General features: G+C 42.1%; 1 protein-coding gene across 7 annotated transcripts in view; it reads right to left on the bottom strand.

The window, feature by feature from the left end:
• PLCH1 (phospholipase C eta 1) overlaps positions 1 to 17,109 on the bottom strand; it is a 944,957-nt gene that overhangs the window by 358,128 nt on the left and 569,720 nt on the right. For all 7 annotated transcript variants that reach the window (XM_085634800.1, XM_085634805.1, XM_085634802.1 and 4 more), the window contains 2 exons: positions 14,885 to 15,055; positions 7,792 to 7,885 (listed from right to left, as the gene is read on the bottom strand). In XM_085634800.1, the coding sequence (XP_085490926.1) occupies positions 7,792 to 7,885; positions 14,885 to 15,055 (265 nt within the window). The remainder of the gene's footprint in view (positions 1 to 7,791; positions 7,886 to 14,884; positions 15,056 to 17,109) is intronic.

Here is a 17,109-nt window from a genome sequence, read left to right as displayed (position 1 = left end):
ACAGACATGACATCAGGCATTAAACTCAGATATAGGCACTTTCAAGGTTGGTTCTTTAGATATGTGAGAACCGCTGGAGACTCGAGACCTAAGCTATAATAGTGCGCATGCCATGCAAGGCTCCCTCCGGCTGTACGCGTGTCTCTGGCTCGGCTCCTCCCCTGTGGGGAATCACGAGCCAACTAGATTCCCAAGCATCTCACTAAAGACCTGCGGCAGGTCCTCTTTGTTTTTCTAATCAATTTAATTGCTCTCATTGAGGTGCTGATCATCTTCCTCTATAAATCAGGAGAAGGTGGTGAATACAAATAAAAATGAATCTCTTCTCTTCCTGTACAGTTAATTTAGTAGATTCTTAAGAAAGTCATCTCGATAATCTCTATATCTTGTCAGATTGAATTAACATGTGATGCTTTAACTTACTGAGTATAGTTTACTAATTTACGTCATGAAATAATTGAACACAAGGCATTGTCCTTTGATGGTAAAAAGGAGGGAGGAGATATTCAACCAGGATCTGAAATCCTCAATGCGTAACCAGGACACATGGGCCCAGCCTCCCCACTTGATCAAACTGTGTAATACCGAGAAATTAACTTTACTGCACAGTGACTGATTTCAACTGAACATCAGATCTAAGACTAACTTAAGGAAATCCAGTTCAGGGCGCGTGGTATATAAGAACCTCACTTACGTGTGATTTAATTAACAGTGTAAAACCACATACAGCAACAATATTGGCCATATATAAAGTACATGTTAACAACTGGCATTTCTTGGTTGATTTATGGCAATGTTCTCAGGGAACTGTGGTGGGCAAAGTTAATGTTTAAAACGATTACTTTTAATAGATTTCAATGCATTGTTATAACATAATGCACTAATGCGAAACACAAATGTTCAAGAAATATGCTAATTTAATTAAAGAGTCGCCAGCATATTTTTACATGACTATTCCTGTATCATTTAGGCTCTGAACATGTGATGGCTCGGCTCCATCCTTGGCTCCTAAGCCTGCTCAAATCCCTGGCTTGCTTTCGGTTCTGCTCTCCCTAAGAACTTCTGGCTCGCCCACCTATTTTAAACTAATTTCAAATTAGGCACTCTATTCAGCTTTTGCTTGATTCATTCGAGTGGGTATTTGATTGGAGCATCAGTATGAAGTGAATCATGTCCCAGCTCTCTGAAGCCTCAATTTTACAAAAACATTACATGCTAAGACCCACATTTTGACTTCTGCAGTTTCAGATACAAGCGCACAATAATGTTGTTATCTGATGACAGCTGGCTTATAATATGTGTAAGTAACTTTATTTAGATTGGTTTTCATAGGCATACATTATTCGTCTGAATGTGGGGGAGATGTTGCTTTATTGAGAAGTTCCCCGTCGACCACTCCGCCTCTCATCATCTCGCTGAAATCGCCCTCTTAGCACTCCCTTTGCACAATATTTGAGAGAAGGCTGAGTAAAGAAACTTTCAGAAACGCTGGACCATTGCTTGTTAATTTTAAGTGTGTCTGTTTTCCCTGGCTCTTAATTCTGTGTTATGCAAATCACAACAGTAAATTACTGAATCGGTTCCTTATCAAAACTTACATCCACTTACTGCTACAATAATTAACGATTTATGTTTTATTCTGTTGCCTTCAATTACTAAGCAGAATTCAAAGTACCTTTAATGTTTTTTTTTTAAACATTTCTAGTCTAGTTAATTTGAATATTGTTTCACCAGCAGAGAAATACTGCTTTCTCCCGTGGAGGACTAAACAGTGCATCTTATCTGTACAAAGAAAACGCACATTTTGCATCACCTATCTATTTATTTGCGCTAATATCAACCAAGGTGCTCCCCATGGGGTCAGATCATGCTGGTCTGCCAGAGGGCACTGGGCTGTAGGGCAACCAGGCAGTGTCTAACTGGCTGGTCTGACAAGCCACCAAGTGGGCGGTTTTTGGGCTGTTTGTCGGCCTCTTGGGACTGTTTTTTCTGGCGATGACCTTAATATTAAAACAAATATTGCCTGCAGCAAACTCAAATCTATGCAGTCTCCCATACCTTGCATAACTCTTAAACAGCATGATTTCACACGTTCAAATTTGCGCCAGTTTTGCGAACTCGAACACTTTTTTTAGCTATTGGATTCACTAACTGAGCCCCTTTTGTTTTGGTCTCCGGAACCTATTTTCTGTCCCAGGCCGACCCTGGCATTAGATTACAACATGTCCCTTCCGAGCGGGAAGGCGCTATGAGGCTTCCTTCCTGATTAGGGCCAGCTCATTACCAAGTCCACTGTGTGCTCTTTCCCCTCCATAGATTGAACCTCCATAGATTGACCTTTCAGCCCCACGTGTCCCTGTGCAGGAAGGCCACCGCTGTGGTAGGTTTGCGTTTTTAGGTCTCGCCTGACCCAGCGCATGCGCTGGTCTGGTGAGACTTATTGAGAGGGCTCCAAAAAGTGCTACCAGGCCAGCCTAGAGCCACAGTGCATGGGCGCGGGCGCGCGCGCTTTACCGCCATTACTTTCGTTTTCACGGCCGCTTTGATGTTTGATCGTGATCGCGATCACTTTCACTTTGCATTGCCAATAGGTCTCGCTTTTGGGACCTTATAAGTATTTAGTTATGCAACTGTTGCATGGCTAAACACTTATAAGGTCCCAAAGGCGAGACCTATTGGCTATGCTAATGCTTGTTAGGTCTCGCCTCTGGTCTGACGAGACTTATTGAGAGGGCTCCAAAAAGTGCTACCAGGCCAGCCTAGAGCTACAGTGCATGTGCGCGGGCGCGCGCACCGCGCTGTACCGCGATTACTTTCACGGCCGCACGTTTGATGTTTGATCGCGGCCCCACGGCCGCTTGGCATAGCCAATAGGTCTCGCTTTTGGGACCTTATAAGTATTTAGTTATGCAACTGTTGCATGGCAAAACACTTATAAGGTCCCAAAGGCGAGACCTATTGGCTATGCCAATGCTGGTTTTTCCTGCCTCAGTACTCCTGGGTGCGCTTTATTTGTCATAATCCTGGTAGCACGTTGGTTCTTGCACAATCTTTCTGCCATAACAATGGTTCAGCCAGACATTTTCTGATTAATAGTGTGAAGTGGTGCTGCACCACTGATGAGCGCTGGTCCAGTGCTTTATCTTTTTTATTGGATGATACCTAGTTGTTTGATCACTAGTTCGTGCTACTTAACTAAATCTGAATCTGCTACTTCATTTTATTTTATTGAGTATTGTTTATTATTCATGAAAATCCATGTTTACATCACGCACACACTGCTCTCAAAGTAGCATTAATTTCAAGCTGGCACTGGAGGTTTCTAAGAATCCCCAATATTTTGCATTACCTTTTGACAAGGTGCCATGAATTTTAAAGGGCCCCCTAATGAAATCTATAATACAATACGATGCTGGCCGCCTGTTGCTGATGGACAGCGCTGTTTATAGTGCACTATAGGTTGAAGGCAAAGTATTCCTGAAAGGGAGGACACGTTTTAAGACATTACCAGGAACTGCTAAATAAAAGAGGAATACCTTTTATCACACCAACCATATACATGTAGGGTTATTTCCATATGGGCATGATAATCTATATTATGTTTTATATAAATGATTTTACTCTGAGAGAGCGCACTGTAAATTAAGTAGCGTTCCTGTGACTTCATGAAAACAAAATCGTTAATGGCTGGTGAATAAAACTTCTGTCCATAGAAGTATGTTCTGAAGAAAACTTTGGCATTTTCTATGTAAGTGTATTCATGTAGCAAAACAGCTAGAAAATAATGGCTGGAGTTGGCAAGTCATTTAATCACACAGCTGCCACATAGATTGCCTTTTCCTTTCCCACCTGATTTAGTCAAACTTGACACTACAGTCACTTTCCTTTGCTGCATAATCCCATCTGCTTAGAAGGCACCAAAACTGTGCTTGGTTTCATTTCTATTCCGTTTTATTTCATAATGCCACCCTGTGAGAGATATATGAAATTGGGCTGCTAAGTTATGAACCATAGGATTTTTTTATTTTATTTTTTTTTAATAAAGAAAATAAATTATTTTATGGGCCAGATATGGTTTGCCGAATGTGGACAAAGTCGGTTAGTACCAACAAATATTTTACCAAATTATCTCTTCTTGGGCAATGAATGTAATTTTCCTGCTCACCAATTTCCCTTTACTGTCAAAATTGGGAATACATTGAAATCGATGACATGACGCTGCTGAAGAGTATATGAAAAGACTGTCAAGTACTTGTTGATATCAGAGATAATAATACAGTAGTGTTTACAGCGTGCTGCCACACAATTGAAAGTTTATGCTCGCTAATGTTTTCCACTCTCACCACTATGACATCAAAGCAAAGACACTATTATGCCGAGGTCTTGTAGTGAGTGACACTACTTTTGACACTTCATAGGAGGGTGGCTGTTATTTACCAGAGATCATGTTTGGTGAAGATTTAACAATTTTAAAACTCTTATATGATAATTTGTGTAAACCAACTCTATCAGCCAAGACAGAGTAAATGGGATGAGGAAAGTAAAAAGTGAGCTACAAAGAACTTTGGCCAGATCTACAAGCTTTTCACAATGTACAAAGACCTTAAACGAGCTACAAAGGTATTTCCGACTCTTAAAAAGGGGGTTTGCAATCCAGTCCAAATCACAAAGAGGAGGGTGCATGAGAGGTGCACCTGCTTTAATTTACTCTTTGCAAAGGATTGGTTTGTGACCTCAGATGCATTAAAAAGCACTAACCGCGCCGGACCTATTGTAGCAAATTAATGGCAAAGAGGAAGCTGTTCTATGGGGGAAGCTTCACCTCTGGAAATTGTGTCAGCGGCATTACGGGGGTGAGGAAAACAAGCAGTGGTCCAGAAGACGACTGCCTGCTCCCTGCCATGTCCTGCCAAATGATATATATGTATGTATGTTTATATATATATATATATTTTTTTTTTTTACACGCAACACCCATGCTTTTAATGGACATGGGATTTTCTTTAACCCCTTCCACGCGCGGCAAATTCTGCCACGGTGCGAGTGGGGCGTGGCGCCCAGGTACTCAGGACGGCTCACGGCCGTCATGAATCACGGTGGGCGTGTGCTCATGACGGCCGGGAGCCGTCCGAACTCCGCCCACTGATTAATTCGCCTGCACAGGTGGGGAATTAGCCACGCGTGGGCAGGGCGGCAACGGTCGGACGGCTCCCGGCCGTCATGAGCACACGACTACCGTGACTCATGACGGCCAGGAACCGTCCTGAGCACAGAAGTGGTTAAGCACACACATTTCCCATTTTGGAAGCAAATGTAGAGAACACAGGTCAGCTGAGCACTGTAGGCCTCCATCTTCGTATTTACAGTCAATCACAGGTGTCATATTTAGCAACCTTTCTAATTAATTTTCCTTAGGCAGGTGTTTTGCGACTTTGCAAATCAACAATATTCATTGTCACCTATCACTAAAAAGGTGGCTTTACACAACTACATGCCCGTTCACAAGCCATGTAAATTGCATATCCTTGGTTTGCAAACCGCGCATTGGAATCAAGGAAAAGTTTCCTCTGAACCATTGAATTAACTCTTTCTATTCCACGCAAATAAAGTGCCTCACTAAATTATTGCTATGAAAACATTGCACATAATTCATTACTTATGACAGCAAACAGCACACCATCAATAGCTAAATCCACTGGGTCATTACAAAAAAAAACTCTTATCACTGTAATATTACTTATTCTATAGTGCAATTTGTAAAAGGCAGGAACTTTTATTAGAATGAACTGCACCTCAAATGGTTATTCTACAATATAGAACATAACATGTAATAATAAAGCACATATTCACCCCAAAGGGCACTCTTGTGGCTGAATAACAGTCGTTTAAAGTTACCCATTTTAATGGTATTCATTTTATAAATCTCGGAAGAATGAAAGGCCGAAAGAACCCACCGAGATCTGACTGTCTGTCCGCTAAGACACAAGACCCGGCATCTGACAACACTGCAATTCTTTAGTCACACTTGAGGGTCAAAGCAAGGCACTCTTCATAGATACAGTACGACTCATCTCATTGTCCCCTAAAGAAAATATAGATCATATCTAAAGCCTTTCTATTGAGTATTCTTTATAGATATAAAATATATTTGTCACCAGATAGGTTGCCGTCTTACTTACTTATGCCTACTACCCTCCTGGGGTATAAGCCATCAACCAAGACTCTACAGCCACCTCTGCCTTGGGCATTTCTTTCAATCGGACTCCAGGTATAGTTAATTTCCTTGCAGTCAGCCCAGAGGCCTTGGTGCCAGGTGTTTCTTGGAATTTTCTCTTTTCCTTTTCCCTTGAGGGTTCCAGGTCAAGGCTTGCCTAGTGGTGTTTGACACAGGCTTGCGGAGTGTGTGACCTACCCAGCGTCTTTTCATGATTTCTTCGTGGGCAGGGAGTTCGGAAATCTGCTGCCATACTCGTTGTTGCTGATAGAGTTAGGTCAGCGGATTTGGAGGATTTACCTCAGACAGGTGTTGATGGAGGTCTGGACTTTGTTTCCATATCATAGAGCATAATCTTCACATGCATGCAAAAAATTAACTGCACGTTAACTGAGGCATAAGGCAAAGATCACTTGCCCCCCCCAAATATAGACCCACCACAGGGTTGGTGCTTTAATGCCAAGCTCAATCTATAGGTTTGAGAGCCACTCCATATAGGTCAACCACTAGGAATAGGCAAGGTGCATAATGCATGATTGTGCATTACCGTGCAAATCCCATAGAAGCACATTGGCAGAATTGAGGTTAAAATCCTGTCGATCGCTGACTGTTTTGTTTGCTCTCTCCTGAGCCTTGCTTTGCTTAGAGTTTCTTGTCCACCACTCGAGTGCGAAGACTCAAAGGCAAGGGGCACAAGAGTTGTTACTCAACTACAAGTCCAGCGTATCTGATTGCTCTCTTTGGCATAAGTCCAAAGGGCCATCCTGGTCAGGTGTAAATTGTAGAATACAAAGTTATTTTATAAGGATCTCTTTCGTAAAGGTACTTGCGCCAGAGGACCTAGGCATTTGCAATTCCCCCTTGCCATAAATCACCCTTGTATCGCATGTGTTGTATGCTATGACAGCAATATCACATCAATGTCATTGAGCTACCCTCTAAGCACACAGTAAGTGCAAGTAATTTGAGTGCAGGTAAGAACAGCTATTATATACTTGCCATACTTAGCATTATGTATTAATGATAGATGTAGTTGATGCTATATAATTGCTTGTAACTGCTATCAACCTATATATGATGTTATAGAACCCTCCTCTCTGAGCACGCACCAGCAGAGAAGCCACCCTTAGGCATACTTTGCAATAGAAAGGATCTCAGGGGCTCGTCTGTTATCAGAATTTGGGCAGGAGTGCAATACAATTAAACATGGTACGTGTTGGCCTGGATTTTTTTAAACTCTCCTTTCCTTTCATTCATTTCTACTGCACACTGAATATTGTCTTGCTGTCTCTGCGGTCTACAGTACTGTAAACAATGTTATTTTACTTTCATTTAAAAAATGGCATTTCTAATAGAACTTAATTGAAAAATACTATCAATTAACTAAAACATTGCACAATACAGATTGAACCTGTCAAACTTTGCTTCAAGAGAAAAAAACACACATTAAGCTATTTTGTTATTGTAAACCCACCAAAGTCATTACCAGCACATACAAGACTCTCCTATCTAAAATTATAGCATCATTTCATAGCCACAACTTCACAATGGCATTCAAGAAAGATTATGTGCTATACCTTCTATCCCAAGAACATTTTGCTCCTTGTTCTCTTCTGAGACTTCAAACTTCCTTATGATATCAAGGCAATATTCGGTTGTTACATTATTCATCTACAAAGAAATAAAGAAAGCAATGGCTAGACATTTTGTTTTTGTTTTTGTGTCAATTACATGTTTTGCAGCTTTATCTTTGTGTTATAGACAATATTAAAATACAAAGAACAAGACAACCATACAGTGGCCAACTCCGGCAACAATGACTTAAAGTCTACATATTTGGTTACATTCCAGCTGCAGTCTGCATATTAGGCTCCTGTTTCTAGTTGCAGTGTGGAATCATGGGTATATGGGTGTCTCCCAGGTTTGATTAGGTAGGAGTAATTATGCTTTATCTTGTGACTTGTGAGAGGCCTCAGACTGCTGAAGGAGGTTGAATAAGTAAAGCGGTGGGGCATGAATAGAAAAAGACGGAGAAGGACAATAGGGGGAAAACAAGTGCAGGGAAGTGAAATCAATTACAAAAAAGTTGGAGATAGCTCTAGGTTTGACATCTCACTGAAAACATGGAATCCTGTGTGGGCTTGAGGAAATAAAAGGTTACCATAGAGCACCTAAAGAAAGGAAAAATTATGTCTGTCATTCGCACCAGCGGTGGGGATATTTTCCAATACCTTTTTGGTTTTACTGTCCTACTGCAGAAATTCTCTGCACGTTTTATTTATTTATTTATTTGGAGAGTTGTATATAGCACTGGCAAATCCCAAGGGTATCGGAGCACTTTACAACATTAACACAGGCATCTGGATTGGTGTTGAGAGATACACAACAATCTATACATAGAGCGTAGTAGAGATTTCCAAAATGCGCTAGGGATTACAGTCCAGAGGGTTGAGGTGCAGATTGAAGAGGAGATCCTTTAGTTGTCTCTTAAAGATCATGAAGGAGGGGTTGGTCCTCAGACTCACTGGTAGGGAGTTCCAGATTTTGGGGGCGTTGCCCGAGAAGGAGCTACCCAGGGATTTTTCTTTGTGTTTCTTTGGGAGGATGAGATGTAGGGTGTTGGTCTAGTCTTTAGTGGACAGAACCAGGGCTTGCATTGCAGTTTTGAGATCATTTGGAGGGAGGAAGGGCTTGATTTTATTAAGGAATTTTAGCATGCGGAGGGCACTCCTCACTGTATTCTTTATGTGTGAGCTCATGTTCAATCTTGGGTCCAGTGTGATCTCCAGCAATTTGGTAGAACTGCCAAGGATAGATTGTAGTTTGGAGAATGTTTTATGTAATTTTGCCACTCTTGGACCTGCAGGATCTGTCCATTGTTGGTTAGGAGAAGATTTCCTTATTTTCTTAGTTCAGTTTTAGGTGGTTGTGTGATTGCCAGTTTTGGATTTTTATGAGCGTATCATTTAGTCTGTGTATGTCATCTAGAGAGGCTATTTCCAGATAAAGCTGATGTTGTCTGCATAGAGGTAGTAGAGGATGTTTGCTTGAGTATGACGGTGAGGGGCTTGATGTAGATATTGAAGAGTATAGATGAGAACACTGAGCCTTGGGGAACACCTTTGGTTATAGCAGAGGTATCTGAAGTCGAGTTGTTCATTTTTATTTGTTTAGAGCGGGTATGTAGGAATGATGTGAACCCATTAAAGAACCAAGTCATCAGCTCCAATCATTTGTTTGAGGGTGTTTAGAAGAAGCTTGTGGTCAGCCGTGTTGAAGGCTGCTGATAGGTCTAGGAGGATGAGCAGGCAGCATAGTCCTGCATCCAGAGACTTGTGTATATCGTCAGCTATATTTAGTATAGCTGTTTTTGTGCTACATCCCTTTTTAAAACCCGATTTGTGAGAGTCAAGGAGATTGTTAATGTCAATATGTTGGTTGAGTTGGAATAGGACACATTTCTCAAGAATTTTTGCAAGGAAGAGACGGTTGGAGAAGGGCCTGAAGTTGTTGAGGTCATCCAGGTCTGAGCCCTGTTTTTATAGCAGTGGAGTGACTTGCCCCAATTTTAGGCAACAAGACGGCAATCAATGGGGTGTTGCATTCAGGATTCTCCTCTACATAGGTTGTCAAATTCAGTCTGGTGGTTTCGGGGGTCTCTTCCATTATACAACCACAAGTCTACCAAGATATAGTCAGCCAACACCCCCAGATATCATTTGGATGGGTGCCTCAATGTTTCCTGTGTCATTGCAAGTTGCTAACCTGCGATATCCCTTTTTCATTGATCAGATTCTAAGTGTGGCCAAAACCCCCTCGAGGTTCTCCTGATATTCACTATGTGGCATTCAACTGATTTGACCTCAAAGGCATGCCCAATCATCTTGATTTTTTCAAAAAAAAGTATGTCCAGTTAAGACTGAGGCTGTCATGGGGACATACACCACCATATATGACGCTTGTGATATGCATTCCTAGACAGGCACTTTGCGATCTTGGAATATCCCACATTTATAACACATGAACATCTGTTGGGGTGTATCTGCATGCTTTCGACAGTTGCATCGGATTGTGTGTGCTCTCACCCCATATAGTTGGTGTGCAGTTGTTGTGTTGCCACTATTACTTATGATCTGGGTCTGATGATTATACAATCAGAAAATGAGTCATTCAGACTGAGCCTGATGATTACACAATCAGGAAATGAGTCACCCAGACTGGGCCTGATTATTCAATCACAAAATGAGCCACCCAGAACACCTAATGGTATGAGCCTGGTGATTATACAATCAGGAAATGAGTCACCCTCTCGGCAGCCATCTTAACTGGACTTGGACTTTAAAGGCCCTGGCCCACCTGCACCCAGTTGGTAAGCAATCAGGAATCAGTGCAGCCTTGGTCACATCTTTAGAGCAGCTGCACTCGCCGCTGGACTTCATGATAACGGCATCTAGTGGAGATCGGCGCATCATTCGGTCTCACAAGTCTGCAGTGGACATCGTCATTCTGTGTCACGAGTCTGCAGTGGACATCAGCGCATCTGAAACTGTACAGTAAGTCACACTGCCAGTCACACACCCCCAAGGGGGCATCTTTAACACCTTACAATAGATTCTAGCCACAGCATCTCTCAGCAATGGTAACAATTCAGTACATACAGGACTACAACTGCTAGCGTGTGTGACACTGCCCTCAGCTCAGCCGCTAGGGATAGTTGTAGGGTAAAGTAACAAAAACACCGAGTTCAGGTCTGGACAGTTCATTATTGTGAGGCATGTGTGTAAGGTGCCTTACAGCACTTTCGGATTGGAGAAGGACTCCATTTCTTCAGGCGATTATTCAGTGACCTAACTGAAGGCTGCAGCCTGCCATCCTACTGAGCCAAGATCCCAGGCTACCTGCTGATCTGGTTCACTGAAAAGATAATACAGATACTGAAGTGAATGTGGTGGGATGTGCAGGGGAGTGCTTGCATTAGGTGTGATGATCTGTGAGTAATTCTGTTTATGTTTGCATCATAGTGTGCACCCCATCCTCAACACCCACCTGGTATTACATCAAGGGCAACAACTCCCCGGCAATCACAGACGAGGGTGTCCAGTGAGCCAAAAGCCCAGTTCTTGTTTCTTTATTATTTTGTCCCATTCCCTTCATTGTGACACTGGCCGGCAGAAATGTGCTCTGCATATCGCAGTGAGGGGAGTGGTAGGACAAGCATGAACACCGCTCCTGCTGGGCTCAGGTTAGTGCATTTGACAGAGGTGTAGTGTCTTCCCTTCCTTCAAATTATGCGCCTTTCTCTGATGGTATTAACATCAAGCCATATTTTTACTCGAGGTTAACAGACATTAGAATACTGGAGAACAAAATCAGCTATGAAAGTTGAAATTTATTTGCATAAGTTAATTAAAACCATTGCAGTACAATAAAGTAGCATTTAAAAAAGAAACATTGTTGATGAAGATTAAAAGTTCTGATAAGGTGCAATTGTTATGTGTCATCAGTTGACTCTGGGCTTATTTTCATGTTTGCAATTGACCATTACTCTGCAACCGGCTCCGTAGGGGAGTGTCACCCATCTGGCTCTTTGAATTCCAGGTCTTCTTTTCTTTCCGGTTTCCTCATTGGTACAATTTCTCTTATAAAGTGTTTGTGCTGGAAGCCGGAGGCAAGATGGGGTCCACTAGATCGGACGAGTGAGCTGGCTGCTCCCAGGCTCCCGTGCCTCTATGAAGTTGTGATATTCTGAAAAGAGGAAGAAGGCATTTACGGTGTGGCGCTGCCTGACGAGTGCTGAGACGGTTGTTCCTAGTATGCTGGGCTCCACAGCCGCTGCTTTGGCTGCGAGGATCTGGCAGCTTCGTGGCGGCTATGGAATCATCTTGAGGAGCCGGCTGTGGTGGCGTCCCACGGGAGTTACAGCGGACGGAAGCCGGAGAGGGGATAGTGGAATTCAGCGTGCGATGCCCCCTAAGGCTGGAAGAGGAAGAACACGTCTTCCAGGCGACTCCGCGGGTGTAGGAGCTGCCACGGCTGCGGGCAAGAATGCTACAAGCACAAATGGGAGAACAAATAAGAAGGACACTGCCGTAGCAAATGTTGTTTTCATTAGGAAAGGATAAAAAAAATAGTGCAGTCATCTCAGGCGAGCTCTCCTGCCTTGGATATAGGAGATGGGGAGGTGTCTGCTCTTCCAGAGGGACAGGATCAAGTAGAGAGAGAATTTGCCTCTCCCCACACTGAGCTGGATGCCCCTGTATCTATGCAGGATAGTATTCAAATAAGTGTAGGATCCTTACCTATGAGCTCCCCACAGAGTCTACCAAACAACTCACCTATCGCTGGAACTGCATTAATTAGTGGTAATGTGGAGGTAATACATGCACAAAATGCCGATAACAGTGAAAAACATGACCCAAGCATTGGTAAAGAGATGGTATCTCAAAGTAGTAAATGTCCTACGAAGGAGGTGGATTCTGGGGAAAACGTTTTCTCCCTTTCAGACCACTCGGACTCTTCTAATGAGGATTTAGAGCTAAATGCAATGTTGCAGACCAGTTTATTTGACGGAGGAGGGAGTGATTATGGTAACACGCTGCAGGAAGACTCAGGAGGGGACTTGTGGGATGATAGCCCTCGGACAGTATGTAAAAATCTTAAGGCAAGAGAAGGAACCAACCAGACAGATGGCAATAATGGCAGTAATGCTCTGCAATGGAACCACTCCTTTTCAACAGAACTAGGTATTGGTAGCAGCGACGGCCACAACATAGACTCTCCCAAGACAAATGTGGTCGAACCACCGGAAGAGGTTTCATTGGCCTTGATATATCAAACCATTATGACTCATAGGGAGGAGACACATGTGGAGAGTCAGAGGGCTCAAAGTGCCTGACGCAAATTACAAAACTCAGTACGTCGTATAGCCAAGACCTGTACGGAGTTCACTACAAGGTTTAACAAAGCTGAAGCTTGTATCTCGTGCTTGGAAGATGAACTTGCAGCACAGAAAGCTCTGACTGAAACTTTGCGTACCATGAAAGATGATACCCAGTGAAAACTGACTGATTTAGATAACCGAGCCCACCGAAACAACTTGGGAGTCCTCCAAATTCCCAAGGGGGCGGAAGGACAAGACCCGCGCAAGTTAATTATTGGCTTGTTTACTGAGGCCTTCCCTGAACTCACGCAATGGGATTGGCAGAGGGAGGTACAGGGGGCACATCACTTTCCTTTTTCCTTACGCCCAAGATGTGGTCAAACAGAAACTAGACCTAGAGCTATTCTGATCTCTCTCAATAATTTCCTTGCCCGGGAAGACGTATTTGATCTAGCACGCCCTGATAGAAAGAGAGCTGAGAAAGGGGTAGAGTTTTTTGTTAGACCAGATTATTGCCACCAAACGGTTGAAAAGCGCTGGCAACAGCGCCAGCTTATCGCTCCATTTCAGGCTAAAGGGGCCCACGCCTTTTTATTAAACCCAGCCAAGCTAAAAATCCAGGAAACACACAGATCATGGGGACAACGGAAAATGTTGTCAGAATTGGGCTATGTATTATTAGCAGCCTCAAAACAATCAACTATGACTAAAGGTGTGGCGATTTTAGCTAGACCATACTTGGAAACAACAAAGGGTTGAAATAACCTAGTTTGGGTTTTATTGTCTTGTCTTCTCATTTATGTGTTTCCATTGTCAGGTCATTGTTCAAAATTTGTGATTAATCGTTGTATGTCATATGGGTTGTTTTGGACATCTTTCATTGTAATTGATGTTAGAGAATATAGTGTTTGAAAATTATGGGTGTGGATTTTTAATAGCTTATTTGTAATGTTTGTATGAATTGAAGATTTTTTGATAACACTTCTGGGTCACATTGAGTCGTCCAAGTGTGTCCTATTTAAATAATTGACTAAAGAGATATCAGTATTGGCTTTTTGTTGTTGTTTATGCTTTTTCACTCGGGCATAGTTCCGTAAGAAGTATTCTCCTTTCGGTTGCTAAGGCCGGACAACAGCACAGAAGGTGGAGCCATGATTCTCGTTTGTAATCACACAGTCGACATGCTCCTCCTGTATTTTAGTTTGCCCAGGCCCAGCTGAATTCTGCTATAATCTCTTCTGATTTTGGGGTTCAGCGGGGCGGAGAGGTAGGGCCAAGGTTTGTTTACCAAGTATGAGTCATTCAGCAGGGCCAGGAAAGGTAGTGATTTTAATGTTGCCTGGTCTTGCAGGAACAAAGCTAGTTGGACTTGTTTGTTGATACGCTTTTTCCAAATCAGTCATTGTCGAGTTTCATTTTAAGAAAAAGTAGTCCATTCAGTTTATTTTGTTTATCTTTTTCTAAAAGTTTCTTGCAAACAACAACATGGATAACGATACATAACCCAACCAACCCCCGCGGGTAGCTGCGGCTCAAGTACACAAGCAAAATGATATGGGACAATATCAGCCTGATCCGGACTTTAAATACTTTTTCAAAGAAATATTTTGTTACTTTATGTTGAAAACATTATCTGTTTGCATGAGGCAAGAATTCAGCAGTCTAAAGTATTATTTGCTCTGGACATCTGAATGATTCTAGTGGGCCTGCCAATCGTAATAATGTAAAAGGCATGCAAAAATCCAGCACACGTCAATTTACCAGCTTCCTTTAAGCTTTTGTTATTTTACCTTCTGTTCCATTTTAAGAAATTGCCCCAGCTCCTCCACTGTCAAATGATCTTTTTTGCCACTGTAGCTCAAAAGCAGCAGATACAAGTCACGCCTCAAGGACATCATCTTGTAAAACACTGAAAACTCTTCAAATGTTAGGGTTCCCTGATTCTCGTCAGTGTCGGCTTCCTGGAGAGTGAAATAACATAGTAAGTCTTTAAAGTGAGCAGTGGAACAAATACAGGGAAACAAACACTATATAAGATATATTTCACTTTATACAGAACAAAGTGGTTTTCAAGAATTTGTCAGCCTGTATCTTCTGATAAAAGGCGTACGTTGTTCAAGTGCCTTCCTACACCCTACAAAGCTAAAACAAAACCTTTTCATCACTAACAGGAGGATAGCGTACACGTCCTCCAAACAACTCATGCCTTAATTGCTTTCAAAATGTCCCAGAGGGGAGTACATAAGCCATCACTTCTGTGGCTTTCAGCATCTGCCTAAGAGGATTTGTTCAGGATTTAGAAAACATCTTAGAAAGGTTTTCCAACATCTTGATCAATCGCTGTTACTCTTATCTCAACATAAAACATACGGTAGAAAAAACGTGATGTATTCCCTGCTGATCCAGCGCCTGACAGTAATGAACTCAGTGGAAAAACTGTGCTTGTATGCACGCATTCTAAAAAGTACAACATCTATTTACATTCTGACATTACTTATTATGCTATACTTTCTCGAGCAACACATATTTTCAACAAGACTGCATTGCCTAAAGTAACAATAAACAAGACGCCACATGTATAAATGGTGTAGTGCTGTTCAATGCTGGTCCATACAAGGGTGGTACATGCAAGAATTGAAGGCTATTCTCACGAGGATAGTTTAGCTATTCACTGGTTATCCTGAAAATCCGGGATAAGCCACCTTCCTCCCCCCACGAACCAACTGTACAGTCCTTGTAATGTGCACATATTTCTCCTGTCAATATATCATGTTTGTAGCAAAGGGTGATGGTGTTGGTAGCAGCCCTATAGAGCACTGGTCTGTACCTGGAACAACCGACAGTGTGGTATACGAAAATGACATAGATAATGGATTTCAGGATATAAGCAAAATGTTTCTCAAACACTGAGGTCGCATGTATTTGACAATATAATCAAAAAATATGGTCATTACCCTAGCCAAGAAATGAAATTAAATGAAAATTGGTGAATGGGTTTTATAAAGCGCTTGATTGCCCATGGGCATCTTGCTGCTAGTTTAACAACAGAATGGCTAACTAGACAGAAGACAAACCAGAGGAGCTATAGGTTAAAAAGACAGGTTTTAAGATTCTTTCTTAAGGAGGACAGGGAAGGACTAGTCTTCAGATGGAGAGGTAAGGCATTCCACCATTTAGTTGTTTCATAAATTAAGCTTTTTCCACTCTAACAGACTCTCTTTAATTTAGGAAGCATAAGATTGAATGCTGATGAAGAATGCAATGACCTGGGGGGTAAATATTGGATACATTTATTTTTAAAATAGTCCGGCCACTCGTCATTCAAGGCTTTGAAGGCAATGCACAAAGCCTTGAAGTCTACACGCTTGTGAACTGGCAACCAGTGAAGATTAGCCAGCGCCTTAACGGCAGACTGGTGCCTAGGTGTTCCAAGCAGCAATTGGGCAGCAGAGTTCTGCAAGATCTGTAGCTTATTGAGTAAGCGTTTTTGTCGGTTGATGTACAAGGTATTGCAATAATCTATTTTAGAGAGAGTGAGGGCACTACTAATTTCCTCAAATCAAGCGTGATGAAAGGCAGAATTTTCTCAGGATTTTTAAAGTAAGAAAAGTGGAGGAAGTGATTGCATTCACCTGCTTCTCAAAAGATAGGTGGTTGTCAAAGACAACACCCAGGTTTTTCACTTTAGTCACTGGACGTGGAACAGATCCTAGCTCATATGGCCACCAGTTGGGAGCCCAAAAAAATACATTATTGCCCAATAGCAAGACTTCCATTTTGTTGGAATTTAGTTTTAGGCAATTACTTATCATCCATGTGATAATTTGTTGCATACAATTGAGGAAATTGCCCACAGACTCTTGCTGATTTTCAGAGACAATTTGGGTGTCGTCAGCATAGCTGACATCTGAGAAACCAATTTTTTTTAAATCAGAGTGACTAAAGTAGTAACATATAAATTAAACAATGTAGGGCTCAATGAAGAAAGGCCGGGTTTCTCTGCTTCCAAACTCAT

This window comes from Triturus cristatus, chromosome 11, assembly GCF_964204655.1.
Source record: "Triturus cristatus chromosome 11, aTriCri1.1, whole genome shotgun sequence".
Taxonomy (NCBI): Eukaryota; Metazoa; Chordata; class Amphibia; order Caudata; family Salamandridae; genus Triturus; species Triturus cristatus.
This window is presented reverse-complemented; position numbering and strand designations above follow the sequence as displayed.